Consider the following 19839-nt stretch of genomic DNA (forward strand, 5'->3'; position numbering starts at 1 on the left):
TGGGACGGAGGGGAGTATATAAGAAGGAAAAAAAATATTAAAAAAATAAAACTACTGCTAATAGTAACACAAGTTTTCGCAGAAGCCTTGGTTGGGCGCATGATCGAGTTTTCAAAAACTTCATTGGCTGGGCGAACCTGTATGATTTTAAATTTTTCAGAAGAAAACTACACTATAGTCCTAATAAAAATTTGAAACGTCGGTAGGGCAATCGCCCGGGTTAATCCGCCCTCCCTTCTGTTCCTGGTTATAATGCCCTGTTGCAAATTCTGGACTCTGTTGGGCTTTTCTTTTCAATGGGCGTTTCCCAAACATTTGTTTGATGCTAAAGTGTTACTCAGAATAGTTTTCTGCCCATGGCCCATATTGTGGTATCCCATTGGAATGTTATATACGAAATTTTTGTTTACATGTGACCTAACCACCGTATAACTTCTTGGTAAATTTTAGAAATGGAGAGAAATATGTGCTATGTCAATTCACGTCGCAATAATTTTGTTGAAAATTTCCACAACCCGACCAAGATTTAACGATTGCTACCTAAGTCTTCATCCAAACAAAATTGAACTCCAGAAGTTTTTTTTTTTTTTTTGTAGTTAACTAGCTTCTGGTTGTTGTGGGTATTTGCATAGTTGGATGGTCCACTGGAAAGCTTAATGAGAATAGATTCAACAAAACATGACGTCATCATGCAGGAAACTCGTATTCCGATTTGCTAATAGAGAAAATCTTATTCATGAAGCTCCATGAATAAGATTTTACACAGGTGTATCGTGACTGTCCAAAAGTGTTTTGGGAGGTCGCGATTCATTCCTCCGTAAAGAATTTATTCATGGTCCGTCGTGAATATGTATCTCTCTTGCTAATATAACTAACCTTCCTAGCAAGCATACAAACATAATACTTACAAACATCCATGGGCCTACTCTTGGCTACATTATTATTACATGGATATGTGGCTACATTATTATTACATGGATATATTTCCGTAGATTCCCTGAGAGTCACTTATTCTCTGCGTAGTTAGAGAAAATACTTGGAAGAGTTTCTACAGCTTCTACTAACAGTAGCCTTTTATTGCAAAGTTTAGTGTTCCAGATTGAATAGTTGCCCTAACGTTACCGAGAGGAACGACTCGGCCAGAAGGTGCTTTTGAGTCGATAGCTCTTTGGAAACTTGGTTCATGGATGGTTGAGATTGCGACAGCTCTTTGGAAACTTGGTTCATGGATGGCCGAGATTGCGGACTGGAGCTCAAGCATTTGAATGCAAGTTTCATGGTAGAAACTACTTGTTGGGCAACTTGATCCGTTGGAGGCAAGAGACGTTGGTCCATGACATCCTTCAACAATATGTGATTGGCAGAGTTTGGTGATGACGATGATAGAAATGAGATGAAGGCACCCGGATGACCTCCCAAGATCACTTCCAATGTTACCACTCCAAAACTATAAACGTCACATTTCTCGTTCACTTCCATTGTGTAAGCAAGCTCTGTAAAAACAAAAAAAAAGAAGTAGAGACACAAATAGACTAACTAAAATTGCCCGTTCTTCCGCGCATCGATGTTCAAATTGCACTTTCCTACATAGGAGTATCGATCACTTATCATTCAAGTTCTGTAAGGAGGTTATAACTTTGGAAGGATAGGGCTTTGAAATCTATTTTTGCAAGCTGAGCACACGAAAATAACATATTAACGTTAGGTAAAACATTTTGGGGATTCAATTGCCGGCCAATTGCACTCACAACCAACACAAATGGTCGCACCGTTGTTTGTGGAGCCGGTGTGAATGGAGCTAACACATTAATATGAGTGTCTGTGTAAGACGTACGTCTAATATCGTGTTCCTTTCGGTATTAGATCAAACTGGAGAATCTTCAGGAAGGACAAGTTAGATTAATTGGAGTACATGACATGCTCAGGGAAGCATTGTAAAAAATAAACAAATAAGCTCTAATGTAAATACGTAACATATTGTTAGAACTTGTGGCTCATACATTATATATGAAGAGATACTAAGGAGTTCTAGAAAGAGGCCAGTTGACAGAGCGTAGCGGAATTAGTGGAGTGAAGCGGAGCGGAGCGATTGTAGGGACATTTTTGGAAAAGCAAAGGCCATGTACACAGATTAGGGTTAGGAATAGAGGGAGCTATAAATACTCTATGTAAACCCTATTCAGTGATAATAAGAAACAACTATCGCTCTTGCTCCCATGGACGTACCCGGTTTTTTGGAAACCACGTAAATTCTGTGTCTTGATTCTTTACTGTTTCATATTCGTATATCATGGGTGTTTTTCCTACACATATATACGTCGAACAAATGTCCGGAGAGTATTTGTGTCTAGCAAGTGTCCGATACGGATATGTGACTTCCCAAAGTGTCCGTGCTGCATAGAATAGTTGAACTAACGGAACCTCCAAATCCAACAAGCACCAAATGGAAACCACAAAAAATAGACTTAAAAATTTGGATAAAAATAAACTATCTTAGAAGTTTACCTGGTGCAGTATATCCAAATGTCCCAGCAAATGAGGTCCAGTTAGAGGAATCAGGCTTCAAAAGCCTAGCCGTGCCAAAGTCCGAGACGTGGGCCTCATACTCTAAATCCAGCAAAATGTTTTTGCTCGATACGTCTCGATGAACCAAAGGAGGCGAGCAGTCATGGTGCATGTATGATAAAGCATTCGCCACGCCTTTAACAACATTTACCCTCTCAATCCATCCGAATTCTACTGCCTGTTCATTGTTCCTGAGTATCGCTCCCAAGCTTCCCCGCTCTAAGAACTCGTAAACCAAGAACGAGTGTCGTGTGTGGAAGCAGTACCCATAAAGCTTCACAATGTTTCGGTGTCTTACTTGTGCCAATGTACGAATCTCAGCCGTGAAACATCTCAAGTCTGTTGCTGCTTCACTATCTTGCCACAAGTGAAGTTTCTTCACTGCCACAACCGGGCCGTTTGGCAGCTCAGCTCTATAAACTCGCCCTGTTGCTCCCTCTCCAATGCAGTATTTCAAGTTGAATTCTTCTGTCGATTCGATTATGGTTTCGTACACCAATTTGCCATCGTAGCTCCAGATAGCAAACAAATTGTACTCTTCTTGCCTTGATCTGATTTCTACGCTCACTTCGGTTCCTGCATGCCTTGCTCTTCCTCGTCGAAGATAGAAAACTATAAGAATTACAACTAGAACAATTAAAAAAGGAATTATTATGCTTAGAATCAGTACTAAGTTGTGCTTCTTGCCATCAACTTTGCTCCTACTTGTCAAAGGGCAAATCTTCAAACCGGGGGCGTTTCCACACAAGTTTTTGTTGTTTGCAAATGCCTCCCCTGGAGCTTCGCGAAAGGCTTTCAAGTTAGGAATAGGACCCTCCAACTGATTGTAGGACAAATCAACATACGTCAAGCTTAGCAATCCATCAAAAGAGGGTGGAATGCGGCCACGAAGCTCATTGTGGGAGAGATTCAACGTTTCCAACCGAAGCATATCTCCAATCTGTGGTGGTATCTCTCCCACCAGTAGGTTTCGACAGAGATCGAGATTTTCAAGAGAGTGCAAATTGCCAATCTCAAATGGAAGACCTCCCGTTAATTTGTTGTGGCTCAGATTCAAGTCTCTCAGTCTCAAGCAATTCCTCAGTTGCGATGGAATTGATCCCGTTAAATTGTTAGTCGCGAGGTCAAGCCTTTCGAGGTTGCTATAGAGCATCCCATTCCCTACAGGAATGTTGCCTGAAAGTTTGTTGTTGTCTAAGAAAAGGACGCGCAACGAGGCCAAATCCACCAATTCCTTTGGAATAACTCCGGTGATGTGATTCGATGAGAGGTCGATTTCTTGTAATTTTTGTGCTTCTGCAAGCTCAGTCGGTATCTCTCCGGACACTCGAGTATTGGAAATGCTTAGTTTCGTCAAGTTTTGTAACCGCCCCCAGTCCCAAGAAAGTTGGCCATAAAAATCGTTATGACTCAGATCAATGTACTCTAATCTTGGGTTTACACCGAAATCTTCTGCTATGTTTCCTGTCAGCCGATTCTTCTCAAGCCTAAGTCTCATCAGCTTGGTGCAGTTTTTCATGGTTTGTGGGATTGTACCAGAAAATTGGTTGCCTTGTGCAGTAAACTTCTCAAGTGATCCACCAAGGCACAATTCTTGTGGTAAATGGCCACTGAAATTGTTTTCACCGATAAAAAGTCTCTTCATTTGTGTGAGATTGTTCATTTCTAGAGGAAGATTGCCACTGAGTTTGTTTGTAAATAACGTTAGCAGGACGAGAGAGCTTAGCTTTCTGATTTCAGCAGGGACGGAGCCAGAAATTTCATTATAGTGTAACCTCAAGTAGGTGAGCCTTGTCAAGTTCCCTATCAAGGGAGGAATGGTTCCCGAAAGATAGTTTGAAAAGAGAAGCACAACGCTCAAGTTCCCGAGGAGACCAATCGAACTCGGGATTGGTCCGTGGAATTGATTTCTTGACAGAGATAGGAAACTGAGTTCGGAAAGGTTACTTATGGAGGAAGGAATGGTTCCGTAAAAGGAGTTGTCTTTCAGGTCAAGACCCTGCAAGTGAGTCAACGACGAGAAATCGAAATTCGAAAGCTTACCCTTTATGCCAAATTTCCTGAGGTTTATATCGATGACCATTTTGCGCTCATTGCACGTAATTCCTTGCCATTGACATGGTGATGAAGAGGAGTTTTTGGGATCAGGTTTCCAGGAAAGGAGAGGTGGGGAACTTGGGTTGGTTACGTTGGTATATTGAAGGGTGGATTTCCATTTGAGAAGTGATGTAGCAGCTTCTTCATTGCTGTTGAAAGCAGAGGAGGGGGTAGTGAAGAAAATAGGGAAGAAATCAAGAAATAGAAAGAGGAGTGATTTTTTGAAGGAGGATACCATTATGGTTTTGCTTGTGTTTTGATTCATTAGATGTGAAGTATTGAGTGAGCACTTATGTATTTGGAGATTGGGGGTGTGTTTGGTTTCAAGTCAACTGTAGCTCTTTTAGGATCATGGCACAGCCAGAATATGGGGCCAGAAATTGCAGAGGAGCAGGATCCAAAGCAGTGGCTGCTACAAGAATGGAATATTCCAAAGCATTCGCTTCGGAAAGAATTTGAACTAATTGTGCCACAGTTGAGCGTTTCTGCCCAATTGCTACATAGACACAATACAATGTCTCACTCTCTGAGGTGGCCCTTGAGTTCATTTGCTTTTGGTTTGATATGGTATCAATAGCAATAGCGGTTTTTCAGTTTGTCAGTCCCCGATTATCAGTTCTCGTTGACCACGGCCTATAGGAACCAGGCTATCCACCGCTTTTAACCCTGTTTGCATAGGCTCGTGCACAGATTTACGTTCAATAATCCCGAGCGCATTCACTTCGACACGTCTTCGCTCGTGATCACCTAGAGACCCTCTTCCATCAATAGGCACTCCCAACCCGTCGACCACACACCCTAGCATAGCCTTTCCCCCGGGAACATCCACAATAGAACCAGTGCGTTTTACAAGATCTCCTTCTTTAATAACAGTATCACTGCCAAAGAGAACAATCCCAACATTCTCATTCTCAAGGTTCAAGGCTATTCCTTTCACACCGCTAGCAAATTCCACCATTTCCCCGGCTTGAATCTCATTCAATCCATAAACACGTGCAATCCCATCTCCAACGGAGACCACTCGACCGATCTCATCATAATAAAGCAAGTAAGTGCTTGTTCTTTATGAGGTTCCATGTCTAAATCTCATGAAAGTCAAACATTCAAAAGCTTGGGACCACTGGAGGTTTGTCCGGTCGTCAACTTTAGAGTTTCGAAATGAGTTGAAGTGCCCACAAGCTGACCTAAATATCGGGTTATAAAAAAAAAAAAGTCTTTTAGGACCAAGTTTTAGAATGGGAGAGGGAGAGAGCGCTGAGTGGTGGGTCCCCCACCACCCACCCCCCCCCCCCCCCCCCCCCCCTCTTCTTTTTCCCCCATAATGTTCTCTTCCTTCTTCTCTTCCCCTCAGTCCCTTACTATCCAACTGTCTCTCTTCTTTGGACAACGGAAACCCAAATTTGGAGTTCTAAGAACATCTCCAGCCTTGACCCAAAATTTTATCCAAATTTGGGTTAAAATCCATTTTGGATCAGGCTTACTCCAATGGCAAAATGATCTATTATCCAAATATATTATTTTTTAAGTATTCAATAGCAATAATGTAAATAATAGAAGGGAACAAATTTGATTTGAAGTAAAAAGTGACAGATTCGTTCTGGCAGCAGCGGCCATGAGAGAGAGAGAGAGAGAGAGAGAGAGAGAGAGAGTTTTGCAGATATCCAAAATGGCATGGGAGGAGCCATTTGAATATAAAAAAGAGCTGTTGGAATGTTGAGGGAAAAAAATGGGGAGAGACTTGGGTTGTCACAAATTTATTTAAGAAAAAAAAAAGGGTAAAATCCAGAATGGGGAAGGATTTAGATTAAAGATTGGAGAGGGGTTTTTTGGGTTTTGCCCAAATTTTAAATTTAAATCTTGAAATGGGTCAACGTTGGAGAGACTAAATCTGAGTTTTGACTCTTGAATTGATTCTACTATTTCGTTTTAACTCAGTAACGCTATATCAATAGAGTCTGGGCCCTCTGGGGTCATTGTTTTATTTGTACGTTTCCTCGATTAGAGTATCAGCGTAGTGTATGTTCGATGCACGGAACAAAAGAAAAAACATCAAATATTAACTTTTTTTATAGTCTCTTACGACGAATGGACATAGGAACAGAGGACACTGTAGGGCACTTCCTGTAGTGCACTCTGTAGGATGGATCCGGACCATCCATTTTGACAGTCAATGATTGAGATTCATTGAAACACTCTTACCGGTAGAAGTTAACAAACATATCTAAACCATTTATTTCATTAGTGCTCTACAAGGAAGCGCCCTACAAGGTCCCCGATTTCATGGACACAAAGCTATTTTGACCAAATACTAATAGGGCTGCAAATGAACCGAGCAACTCGCGAGCTCGGCACAGCTTTGCTCGTTAGTGCTTGACTCAGATCGTTTAGTAAATAAGCCGAGCTCAATCTCGAGTTTTCGACTCATTTAGTAAACGAGCCGAGTTGAGGTCGGCTCGTTCGACAAAAGGTCAGTTTGGTTCGATTAAAGAGGCTCGTTTAGCAAATGATTAGGTTGAGCTCGTTAAGAGCTCGGCTTGTTAAGGCTTGAGCCAAGCTCGAGCTCAAGTTTTTTGCTCATTTAGTAAACTAGCCGAGCTCGAACTCGACAAATCTCGGCTTGACTCGAATCATTTGCAACCCTAAAATTTTATACAAATGGTGGTTGATTATTGTTGTGCAGGAGTACAAGAAGATCTGTCAATTTCCATCCCGAAATTCATCGCAGAGTACAACCTAAGCCATGTGAAGCTGTCTACCTTTTTATGCATTTTCTAGCGTAAATGGCCCAAACCAAATCAAAAACATATAGTATCCGTTTGTTTAGACGTAAAATATTTTACCTATTTTTTGATGTTATTGGTTGTGTATAAAATAAGGAAAACGTTTTACATGTAAAACATTTTCTATCAATTGAATGAAAATGACTTACCCTTAAATATTTCGTAAGTTATTTTTCGAAATTAACTCGCTACCTTCTACTGCAATTGTCACTGCTTAGTTTTTTCGATCGTCAGTCCTGACCCACGTTCAATTCCAATTATCTCAAATCTCTCCACCGTTTAAGCCCTCCTCTCTCTCTATACTATTTTGTTGATTTTTGAAAATATTTTCAAGTGCCAATCAAGCACCGAAAAATAAAATTTTAAATTTTTTTTTGTAAAAAACATTTTACATCGAAACAAACGGAGCCATAAAGTGGAATGTCTCTAGATGAAGAAAATGGCACACCTTCTACTCCATCTTTGGCATGCAATAATTTCGTACCTCTTTCTTTTCTTTTCTTAGCAAATGGGTCGAGTAAACTGAGGGCCTGTTTGGGAGCTGAGATACTATAGTGTGCTTTTGGATTATGAGAAATGCATTTTACATGTTTTGGAGCAAATTATAGAACTGTACAATACATTCTGAGAAATGAACCAGAGAATTAAGAATTCAAGAATTATTACTCCCGGATGAGCTTTTTGATTCTCATTATAAATTCAAACACTATACAGATTCTTATTCAATATGAAAACCAAAAAAATTCTATTACATGCTCCCAAACACCCCCTGATTGTACATCTTATTTGACATTTCTCTCTTTCTCCCTAGCAAATGTTAGGGTATAGGAGTATAAATTTGTTATAAAAAGAGATCGACAATACATTAAAGGGATAATGCTTTTCTCTACTAACAAGATTATGTATAATGCACAACTCTGTGTTGGATGTCAGAACTTAAATCACATAATTCTACAGTTGGACCATTCACTCCTACTCTCAATCTTTGCTATATGCTATCGTTCGTTTTCAGACTACCGCTCCATTATTTTTATGTCTCATACGTGATTTATTTCAAGCTTCATTTTTTTTTTTTTTTTGGAATAATCAGAAACAAAATTGCTTTTTTGTGGCTTTAATTAGATTTGCACAATGTTATGGAGCATGTTATAGTTATTGATACAAGTGCAAAGTACGGATTACCTCATTATGATTTGGTTGTTTGGCAGATAACCTCCCTGTGTTTCACTAATGACCAAATCACCTCCTTATGTTTTTGGAGTAAAGTTCAACGGTTAGCTTTGCCGTCTAAGTTAACAGAGAGTAGATTACACATGCATGTGTTGAAATTGGGAAAGAAAAATAGTAATAAGAAAAGTCAAAACTAATTGTAAAAGGACTATACTATCCTTCTCTTCTTTTTTTTTGGTCAAGCGGAAAATATACTGGTTGTATTTGGTTGGTAGTTTAGTTTAGTTTAGTTTTGGTAGTGGGTGGAAAAAGAAATAGGGTAATGATTGGAGATAGGGGTAATGATTGGAGAGAGATAGAAAGAAAAATGAAATTAATAATTAGAGATATAAGGTAATTATTGGAGAAATATATAAGATAATGATTGAAAACAAAACTAAAACTAAATTGGCAACCGAACAAAGCCAGATCTGACTATCCTTCTCTTCATCTTCTTCCTTAAACATACGCAAGCCTCTATCCATTTCAGTGGTTTACTCCCACGAACCACCGGCTTCCTTTTTTAATCTGTTTCCTTAACCAACTGTAAAAGGAACATAATATTTCCTTCTCTTTCTACCCGCCGGCGGTTTGCCCCAATTAACTTCGACGCGGACCCCGACGCACCGCTGAACCCAGCTTTCATATCAAGCTGTCTCGGCCAATGGATAACTCCCACGCCGACGATTCTCAAATGCAACGACGGAGGTGGAAATTCTCAACTCCAAAGACGCCGACGCAATTGGATCCCGTTCTCATCCTCATCTTTAATTGTCAGCCCACCCAACTTCATCTTCTCCTCCCTCAAACTCGGGTACAATAGTTTTCCAAATCCTATATATTTGGAGGGTTTCGCATAAAAATTTGGATTTCTGAATATTTACGATATTAGGGGTTTAAGTTTTGAATTGGGGAGTTTTGGATTGCTTTCTGTTTCTTTTTCGATTCAATAGGTTGGAGTATTTAACTGGTGGTAATGCATTCTGCAATTAGGGGCTGACGGAGTTGAATGGGATCGGCCGGCGATGGGCGAGGTTGTATCAGGTGTTTGTGGTGAAAAATACTTAGCAATTGATTATGCTTTGGGGATGTTGATTATGATTGTTACGTATTTACATGTATTTTGAGGGAGGGTAAGAGGGTAATTTCACCTATCAAACTCACCTAGGCAATTGCTGACTAGTGAGAGGTAGAGTGAACCCTTTAAACACACACACACACACACAAACCCAAACTCCCGATGTGGGAGCCAGCTCATTTGAGGCAGGCCCAAGAGCCTCGCCACGAAACGCAGCACAACGACAGCGGGCCCAAGGATGTATTTACATGTATGTGTGCAAGTAAATTTGGGTTGAAAGTTAACTACAGTCGGATAAATATGTTTTTAAGAAAAAAAATTAGGCGTACTGTAAAAAACTTAGTCAATTTTTTTATTTTTTATTTTGCCAAGAAAAGACAAAGGGAAAAAGAAGAGGAATAAGATACAAGGGTATTATAGTTAGTTCAACTTTACTGTTAACGGAGTTATGATTGCACTTTACTTCAACAGCATAGGGAGGCGATTTGGTCATTAATAAAATACAAGAGGGTCATCTGCCAAACGACCAAACTATAGAGAGATAATCCATAATTTGCCCTCGATACAAAATGCTGAAGGTTTTCATCTTTTCTTTTTTCTTTTTTCTTATAGTGTTATTTGCTTTCCTTGACGTACTTCCCAAGTCTTCGCTATACATTTGTCAACTTTGCTACGATGAGAGAATATTTAAGTTGCTAATTTTGTCACTTTTTTTTTTGTTAACGTCACTTTTCTGTAGGTGTATTTTTTGTACGAAAATATACTTACAGAAAAGTGGGGTTAATAAAAAAGAGAGTTGCAAAATTATTTCCCAATATTTTTCCTAAAATGCACGAATTTCATTTGATTGTTATTCCCACGAATTGACCATTGAAATACCCTCCACAAAGGATAATAGATGCCATTTCCAATAGGCTATTGGACGTTCATATTTGACTTTCACCCCCGGGACTAATAGCCATGTTGAATTTATGGACACTCTCTTTCCCTCCTCTGCGTGACTCTGGACCCCTATAATTTTAACCTACAAAACTCGAAGGCCTCTGGAAACCATTTTTAGGGTGTCTTCCACCAACACAAATAAAGTATTTATTGTGAAAGAATGTTATGTCTCGTAAAACGAAAAAATAAGTACCTTAGCGGAACGGGACCTAACCGTTCTATCTACCTTACGGTAGGGTACCCTAAGGTTTAAACACTTTAAAGTTTTTTAGAATGCATTTTCCTATCATATGATTTTAATGATTTAGGCACTTTCAGAGGATACCTTAAGGTTTTAGACACTTTCATAAAGTACCCTAAGGTTTTAGGCACTTTCACTAATTTTTTGTTATCAGTGAACTTTCACTATTTTTTTAGAAAGAGTATTTTAGTAATGGTTATGTAACACATTTGTCCTTATATTTGATTGATTGCAAAGGTGCATGTCCTTTGAGCTCAAAAAATATAAATATGATAAATATTTTTGGCTATGTCATAATTCATACTCTTGTATTCTTTCTCCGATTAAAAAAGAAATTATCTTGAGTTTTCTTCCTCCAACGAATGAGAAACACGGTAAATACTTAATATTGACGAAAAGTCAAATAAAAAGGACAAAAAAAATTCAACAAAATCAATTATGCGACGTACAAGATCCAAAAGGTCAAAAAAAAAAAAAAACTTCATAATCAAGAGACGTGTATAATCATGATCCAAAAGGTTAAAAAAAACTTCGGCTTTGTTTGTTTGCTAGTTTTGAGTATTTTAGTTTTGATAGTGGATGGAGAGAGAAATAGATTAATAATTGAAGGGAGGAGTAATGACTAGAGAAAGATAGAGAGAAAAATAAAAGTAATAATTAAAGATATAAGATAATGATTGGAGAAAATAATAGAGTAATGATTAGAAAATTAAACTAAAACAAAGTTCAAATGCGAAACTAACAAAGCCATAATCAAGAGACATGTATAATCATGAGTCCAAAAACTACGTACAAGGCAACTTTAGAGGGTGTCTGGAGCTCTTATTTTACATGCAACTTTAGAGGGTGTCTGGAGCTCTTATTTTACATTTTTGGAGCGTGAGACGGTGAGAGTAATGCAATTTGAGAGCCAATTTTAGAATTTATTGTGTTAAAAGGCGTTCGGTAAAATAAATTAAAAAATGCAAAACTCAAATATCACAATCTAGAGGACCTTTTTGAATTCCAATCATACTTTCACTCAATAAACTCTTCCGCAAAATTCGTTGTGCACGTATAATCCTACACTTTTAGCAGTTCTCACTGTATAGGAAAGAATTATAATTTACCATCTAAATTCCACAAATCTAAAATATGCACTTAAACACTTTATTGGTGGTGGAAGATCATTTATTGACTGCAAAAAAATTCAAAATAAAATCTTTTTGGATTTATTTTTGTACTAAATCAAGAAAATTTAATTTTGATCATAATACGAACCAATAATCCAATTTTTTTTAAAAAAAAACTAACAAATGCAGAATTTTGTTGAATAACGAAAGAAATAATACTCCATAACTATTACTTTCTCCCTCATTTTTTAAGTGTCCAACTTCGTAACTCCATTTTATTAAAAAAAAAACATCATCATTATACTTTTTACATCAATTTTTACCTCTACTTTCCCTACTTATCCTCTATGTAAATATTATCATTATACTTTTACTCACTAACTTTTCAAAATACAATATAATTTTAGGGGCAAAATAAAAAATATATCAATTTTTATCCATTAAATTTACAAAATGGATATTTACTAGGTGACAACCCAAAATAGAATACTAGATTCTAAAAAAGAGACGGAAGGTACGTGTATTAAACCAAAATAGGCCTAACGGTGCAAAAGCAGATCATATGATTCAGTATTTACTCAATAAAAATTGAGACAATGGATCTATAGAAGTTTATGAGGTCAGCTAAGCTGCATGCACGGACGCGGATATAAAAAAGGTGACACAATAATTCGAGGAAAAGAAATGAGGACACCGACATGGCGAAAAGACAACACAAACATCAGAACCTAAAGAAAACTACTCATAAGGCAACTACCAAGACGTATCGGTGCTTCGTGGTACTTCAGCAACTTCAACAGGAATGATAACTTACCCCTTAGTTGCATGAAGCGAGAGCGGGTGCGTAAGCGGAAGTGGGGGCTGGAGGGAGGGAATACAGAAGCTCTCAAGATTGGAAGAGTGTACATATATTATGAAAATAATGTAACATAAAGTATTCACTTTAAAAATAAAATCATTTTATAGGTAGTAAAAATATGAGCTAAGTCCTCCATAATTAATCGAGGTATACATAAACTGATCCGAACACTTGAGTTATGGGAAGAAAAAGACACTATTAGTGCTTGACGTATAGCGGTGCATTGGTCAAGTCTGCTTTCTAAATCAACCAGTGCTCCATCTTCTTGTTACGTTATTGACCCGATATACAAGGCCCACTATATTTCTACCCCAAACACTTTTTTTCCAAAATTTCTATAAGGAAGTGAGTGATGTTTCTTGCAGAAACTACTGGGATGGTACTGTATGAGGTTCCCTTTGACAGATCACTTTGAGCGTGCATTGAATGTAAACTAAACCAACTTACTCGAGTTTAATTTGTGTTCGACTCATAGTTGCTATCAACTTTTTTGGGGTTAGTCCATAGAGAGTTTTGCTCTGACTTTAATTGGGTCCTCCACAAGTAGGTGGTGGGATTGGTCCTCCAAGATTAATCTAGGTGTGCATAAACTGGCCAAGACACTTGAATTATCAAAAAAACAAAACCCACTAAGAGTGCTTGACTTGGACTCTGGAGTGTATGGTGGTGCATTGGTCAAGTCTGCTTTCTAAATCAACCAGTGCTCCATCTTCTTGTTACGTGATTGACCCGATATACATGGCCCACCATATTTCTAGCCCAATATACAAGGCGCTTCTTTCGAATCTTTGAAAAAACGCACATGACACAATTATTTTTAGAATATAAATATTTTTTTCATATAGGTGCGCCTCTCTTTAAAAAGGTGCACGTCTCGGACCCAACAGAATTTTGCGCTTCGGTGCGCCTTTTATCCTTACAACTATGGAAGTGAGTGATGTTTCCAGCACAGAAACTACGGGGATGGTGCTGTATGAGGTTTGCTTTGACAGATTACTTTGAGCATGCATTGAATGTAAACTAAACCAACTTACTCGAGTTTAATTCATGTTCGACTCGGTTTTTAAATATTTATCAGGCCAGTACACTCATCTTAAAGCCGGTTAATGTTCTCCACTCAGTTCGTGATCGGCTCGACTGAAGCCTGGGATCGGAACGAATGCCAGTACAAATTTTTAAAGCTTTTTTAACCTGTCATATCAAAATGGAAAAATTCACTGCTTGACTCGACTGAGATTGTTTGCCGTTCTAAATGAATCGAACCCCTCCTGTACGTTTAGGTGAACGAATTATATCTTGCATATCGCGTGACATAAAGTTATTTATCTAGACACCTCTCTACGTTTATCCGTTTTCCATGGTCATCCCCTCTACGAATTTTTGCTAAGACAAGACCCCACATTAAAATTTATTTTTCCCCTAGACTCCTTCCGTCAGCCTTCCGTTTAGAACCGATAGTTTTTTCACCTAAAAGTGGTAAAATTTTCCAAAATTGCCCCCTACTTTTATTTTTGCCCCACTTTGGCAGAGACCACCACCCACGCCACCCTTCCCTCACTGCAACCACCACACCGTCGGCCACCACCCTTCTCTCTCTCTCTCTCTCGGAGTAACAAATTGGCAAATTCTACCATTTTTTAATTAGGTAAAATGAACTATCATTTTAAGAAAACCATAGGAAAGGCGGTTGAAATTACTTGCACTTCATTCACCTCACACACGATTACATGATAGTATGTGCTCAGAAAATAAAGAATAGAGAAACCCACCCCACCCCTTTAACATTACCTTTCATACAAGACTTGAGTACCTCCCATTGGGTGCCCTCAATCACTTTATAGACCAACGAGTTCTTGGCGACAACGAGATTGGTACTTTCCGGCAACGATTTGCGGAGGTCTTGGAGCTGTTTGACGGTGAGGCCTTTGTATTTGATGCCGGCGAGGAGGTGGCAGTCTTGGAGGCGGTGTTTGACGGTTTCGACAGTTTCTTCCTTCTTGGTTCGGCTGATAGCGGAGCGGATTGTGGTGCGGCGCCGGCGCCGACGAGGCGGAGGGGAAGTGGGAATAGGGAAGGGATGGAGGGTTTTGGACGTGGGATTTTATGGATAGGGTTTGAGAGGGAGAGGAGAGTGGTGGTTTTGAGGAGGGGAAGGTGAAGAGAGTGGCTTCCAAGGTGAAGGATGAGAGAGGGATTTTCCGATTGTGGGGAGAGGGAGAGGGAGAGAGAGTGGTGTATTCGGTGGCGCTCGGCTGCGTGACGGTGATCGTGAAGGGAGAGTTCAGGATTTGGGGCAAAATTTTGGAGAGAGAGAGAGAGGTGCGTGGGATGAGCTGGTATATTGGAAATAAATACGTAAGGGCAAAATAGTCTTTTCATTTTTTCCATTCAACGGAGCTGCGTTCTTCAAATGGAAACTTCAATGAGGGGTCTTGCCGTGGAGCAAATTCGTAGAGGAATGTTAGGGACAAAGAAAATGAATAAAGAATTGATCCTTAAAGTGTACTTGAACGGTTTAGATGCACTGTGCAGTGCATCTAAACCGTTCAAGTACACTTTAAGGGTCAATTTTTTGCACAGTGCATCTAAACCGTTCAAGTACACTTTAAGGGTCAATTCTTTATCCATTTTCTTTGGACGTAGCATTTCTCAAATTCGTAAGGGGAGTGACCGTAAAAAACGGATAAACATCTGTTCTTGCTTATGATGCCCTGCCGCAAATTTTGGACTCTGTTGGGCTTTTTCAATGGGCGTTTCCCAAACATTTGTTTGATGCTAATTGTGGCTCAGAATAGTCTTCTGCCCATAGCCCATATTGTGGTGCCCATAGCCCATATTGTGGTATCCCCATTGGAATGTTTTGATACTTTTTTGAGCATACAAACGTCTGAAAAAATATAGGAAACTCGTATTTTGGTTTGCGAATATAACTAGCTCAATCATTCTCTGCGTAGAGAAAATACTTGGAAGAGTTTCTACGACTTGTACTAACAGTAGCCTTTTATTGTAAAGATAAGTGTTCCAGATTGAATAGTTGCCCTAACGTTACCGAGAGGAACGACTCAGCCAATAGGTGATGCTTCTGAGTCGATAGCTCTTTGGAAACTTGGTTCATGAATGGCCGAGATTGCGGAGTAGAGCACAAGCATTCGAATGCAATTCTCATGGCGGAAACTACTTGTTGCGCAACTTGATCCGTTGGAGCCAAGAGACGTTGGTCCACGACATCCTTCAACAATATGTGATCGGCAGAGTTTGGTGATGACAACGATAGAAATGAGATGAAGGCACCCGGGTGACTTCCCAAGATCACCTCCAATGTTACCACTCCAAAACTATAAACGTCGCATTTCTCGTTCACTTCCATTGTGTAAGCAAGCTCTGTCAAGAAAAGAAAAGTAAAGACACAAATAAAGTAGACTACTAAAATTGCTCGTTCTTCCTTGCATCAATGTTCAAATCACACTTTCCTACATGGGAGTATCACTTATCATTCAAGTTCTGTAACAACATATATACCTTGAATCATATTTATCATTCACAAAAGTATTTGAACAAAAGCATTCCATCACTTACGTGTCTTTATAATCAATGAATTATCCTTCCTCACACAAAAAATAAGATTTCCCTAATTTTTAATTAGAGCCTACTATTTTGTTTTAACACCCCGACTTGTTTTGCGAGTGTACGGAGAGTGTCCGGAACATTTTTTATAGTGTCCCCATAAAAAAAGATGTGAAAAAATAGGACACTTCGGATTTAAGTGTCGCACACTTATTCGGAGAGTATCAGTGTCCGGCAAGTGTCTGATGCCGATACTTGACTTCCAAGAAGTGTCCGTGCTACACTGCTACATAGGATTGTAGAGTTGACCTAAAGGAACCTCCAAATCCAACAAGCACCTAATATGCAAACCACAAATAGGCTTAGAAATTTGGATAAAAATAAACAATCTTAATAGAAGTTTACCTGGTGCAGTATATCCAAATGTCCCAGCAAATGAGGTCCAGTTAGAGGAATCAGGCTTCAAAAGCCTAGCCGTGCCAAAGTCCGAGACGTGAGCCTCATACTCTAAATCCAACAAAATGTTTTTGCTCGATACGTCTCGATGAACCAGAGGAGGAGAGCAGTCATGGTGCATGTATGATAAAGCATTCGCCACACCTTTAACCACATTTACCCTCTCAATCCATCCGAATCCTACTGCCCGTTCGTTGTTGCTTAGTATCGCTCCCAAGCTTCCCTGCTCCAAGAACTCGTAAACCAAGAACGAGTGTCGTGTGTGGAAGCAGTACCCATAAAGCTTCACAATGTTTCGGTGTCTTACTTGCGCCAACGCACGAATCTCAGCCGCGAAACATCTCAAGTTGGTTGCTGCTTCAGCTTCACTATCTTGCGACGAGTGAAGTTTCTTCACAGCAACAACTTGGCCGTTTGGCAGCTCAGCCTTATAAACGAGCCCTGTTGCTCCCTCCCCAACGTAGTATTTCAAGTTGAACTCTTCCGTCGATTCGATTATGTTTTCATACAACATTTTGCCGTCGTAGCTCCAGATAGCAAACAAATTGTCCTGCTCCACTTCTCGCCCTGATCTGTTTTCTGCGCTCCCTTCGGTTCCCTCATGTCTTGCTCTTCCTCGACGAAGAGACAAAACTATAAGAATTACAACTAGAACACAAAGAACACTTAGAAAAGGAGTTATTATGCTTAGAATCAGTACTAAGTTGTGCTTCTTCCCGTCAACTTTGCTCCTACTCGTGGAAGGGCAAATCTTCAAACCGGGGGCGTTTCCACACAAGTTTCTGTTGTTCGCAAATGCCTCCCCTAGAGCTTCGCGAAAGGCTTTCGTGTTAGGAATAGGACCCTCCAACTGATTATAGGACAAATCAACATTCGTCAAGCTTAGCAATCCATAAAAAGTGGGTGGAATGCGGCCGCGAAGCTCATTGTGGGAGAGATTCAACATTTCCAACCGAAGCATATCTCCAATCTGTGGTGGTATCTCTCCCGCCAGCAGGTTTCGACTGAGGTCGAGATTTTCAAGAGAGTGCAAATTGCCAATCTCAAACGGAAGGCCTCCCGTTAATTCGTTGCGGCTCAAATTCAAGTCTCTCAGTCTCGAGCAATTCCCCAGAAGCGATGGAATCGGTCCCGTTAAATTGTTAGTCGCGAGGTCAAGCCTTTCAAGGTTGCTAGAGAGCATCCCATTCCCGACAGGAATGTTACCTGAAAGTTTGTTGTTGTCTAAGAAAAGGACGCGCAACGAGGCCAAATCCACCAATTCCTTTGGAATAACTCCGGTGATGTGATTCGATGAGAGGTCGATTTCTTGTAATTTTTGTGCTTCTGCAAGCTCAGCCGGTATCTCTCCGGACACTCGAGTATTGGAAATGCTTAGTTTCGTCAAGTTTTGTAACCGCCCCCAGTCCCAAGAAAGTTGCCCGTAAAAATCGTTATGACTCAGATCAATGTACTCTAATCTTGGGTATACGCCGAAATCTTCAGCTATGTTTCCCGTCAGCCGATTCTTCTCAAGCCTAAGTCTCATCAGCTTGGTGCAGTTTTTCATGGTTTGTGGGATTGTACCAGAAAATTGGTTGCCAGGTGCAGTAAACTTCTCAAGTGATCCACCAAGGCACAATTCTTGTGGTAAATGGCCACTGAAATTGTTTTCACCTATAAATAGTCCCTTCATTTGTGTGAGATTGTTCATTTCTAGAGGAAGATTGCCACTAAGTTTGTTTGTAAATAACGTTAGCAGGACGAGAGAGCTTAGCTTTCCGATTTCAGCAGGGACGGAGCCAGAAATTTCGTTATAGTGTAACCTCAAGTAGGTGAGCCTTGTCAAGTTCCCTATCGAGGGAGGAATGGTTCCCGAAAGATAGTTTGAATAGAGAAGCACAACGCTCAAGTTCCCGAGGAGACCAATCGAACTCGGGATTGGTCCGTGGAATTGATTTCTTGACAGAGATAGGAAACTGAGTTCGGAAAGGTTACTTATGGAGGAAGGAATGGTTCCGTAAAAGGAGTTGTCTTTCAGGTCAAGACCCTGCAAGTGAGGAAACAACGAGAAATCGAAATTCGAAAGCTTACCCTTTACGCCAAAATTCCTGAGGTTTATCTCGATGACCGTTCCGTGCTCGTTGCACTTAATTCCTTGCCATTGACATGGCGATGAAGAGGAATTTTTGGGTTCAGAAGATTTCCAGGATAGGAGAGGTGGGGAACTGGGTTTAGTATATTGAAGGGTGGATTTCCATTTGAGAAGTGATATTGTAGCAGCTTCTTCATTAAAGTTGAAAGCAGAGGAGGGGGTAGTGAAGAAAATAGGGAAGAAATCAAGAAGTAGAAAGAGGAGTGATTTTTTGAAGGAGGATACCATTATGGTTTTGCTTGTGTTTTGATTCATTAGATGTGAAGTATTGAGTGAGCACTTATGTATTTGGAGATTGGGGGTGTGTTTTGGTTTCAAGTCAATTGTAGCTCTTTTAGGACGAGACCATGTGGGTTTGGCCAATTGAATATGATAAAGCAAGTAAGTGTTCGTTCTTTATGAGGTCGCATATTCGAATCTCATGAAAGCCAAACATTCAAAAGCTTGGGATCACTGGAGGTTTGCCCGGTCGTTAACTTTAGAATTTCAAAATGAGTTGAAGTGCCTACAAGCTGACCCGAATATCGAGTTATAGAAAAAAAGAGTCTTTTAGGACCAAGGTTTAGAATAGGAGAGGGAGAGAGTGCTAAGTGGTGGGTTTCTCCTCCATCCTACTTCCCATCTCCTCTTTTTTCCCCATAATGTTCTCTTCCTTCTTCTCTTCCTCTCAGTCCCCTACCGTCTAGCTATCTCTCTCCTTTGAACGACAGAAACCCAAATTTGGAGTTCTAAGAGCATCTTCAGCCTTGGTCCAAAATTTTACTCAAATTTGGGTCAAAATCCATTTTTGGTCAGGCTTTCA

The 19839-nt window shown here is 39.9% G+C and overlaps 3 protein-coding genes and 1 pseudogene across 3 annotated transcripts; all 4 read right to left on the reverse strand.

The window, feature by feature from the left end:
* Positions 1–981: 981 nt before the first annotated feature.
* Positions 982–5019, reverse strand: LOC131332143 (MDIS1-interacting receptor like kinase 2-like). The gene is made up of 2 exons (XM_058366223.1): positions 2506–5019; positions 982–1493 (listed from the first exon to the last, which is right to left on the reverse strand). The coding sequence occupies exons 1-2, from the start codon at positions 4925–4927 to the stop codon at positions 1087–1089; spliced, it is 2829 nt and encodes a 942-aa protein (XP_058222206.1). The 5' UTR covers positions 4928–5019; the 3' UTR covers positions 982–1086.
* On the reverse strand, positions 4986–6881 carry LOC131332957 (ATP synthase subunit alpha, mitochondrial-like; annotated as a pseudogene).
* A 7684-nt stretch (positions 6882–14565) lies between these two features.
* On the reverse strand, positions 14566–14984 carry LOC131332958 (large ribosomal subunit protein uL10c-like; the record flags this gene model as incomplete). The annotated part of the gene is made up of 1 exon (XM_058367264.1): positions 14566–14984. A coding segment is annotated over one exon (360 nt), but the record flags the coding sequence as incomplete, so codon positions are not given.
* Positions 14985–15748: 764 nt separating this feature from the next.
* LOC131332159 (MDIS1-interacting receptor like kinase 2-like) lies at positions 15749–19539 on the reverse strand. Its single transcript, XM_058366230.1, has 2 exons — positions 16853–19539; positions 15749–16264 (listed from the first exon to the last, which is right to left on the reverse strand). Exons 1-2 carry the CDS (start codon positions 19290–19292, stop codon positions 15885–15887), a joined length of 2820 nt encoding a protein of 939 aa, XP_058222213.1. The 5' UTR covers positions 19293–19539; the 3' UTR covers positions 15749–15884.
* Between the last annotated feature and the right edge of the window lie 300 nt (positions 19540–19839).

Source organism: Rhododendron vialii, chromosome 7a (genome assembly GCF_030253575.1).
Source record: "Rhododendron vialii isolate Sample 1 chromosome 7a, ASM3025357v1".
In the NCBI taxonomy this organism is placed as follows: Eukaryota; Viridiplantae; Streptophyta; class Magnoliopsida; order Ericales; family Ericaceae; genus Rhododendron; species Rhododendron vialii.

Bases quoted from the DNA above. Each gene is read 5' to 3' on its own strand.
- LOC131332159 (XM_058366230.1), bottom strand. From the start codon at position 19,292: ATGAATCAAAACACAAGCAAAACCATAATGGTATCCTCCTTCAAAAAA. The intron at 16,265-16,852 runs GTAAACTTCTAT...TTTTCTTGACAG, and splicing joins ATTTGGATATACTGCACCAG to AGCTTGCTTACACAATGGAA.
- LOC131332143 (XM_058366223.1), bottom strand. From the start codon at position 4,927: ATGAATCAAAACACAAGCAAAACCATAATGGTATCCTCCTTCAAAAAA. The intron at 1,494-2,505 runs GTAAACTTCTAA...TTGTTTTTACAG, and splicing joins ATTTGGATATACTGCACCAG to AGCTTGCTTACACAATGGAA.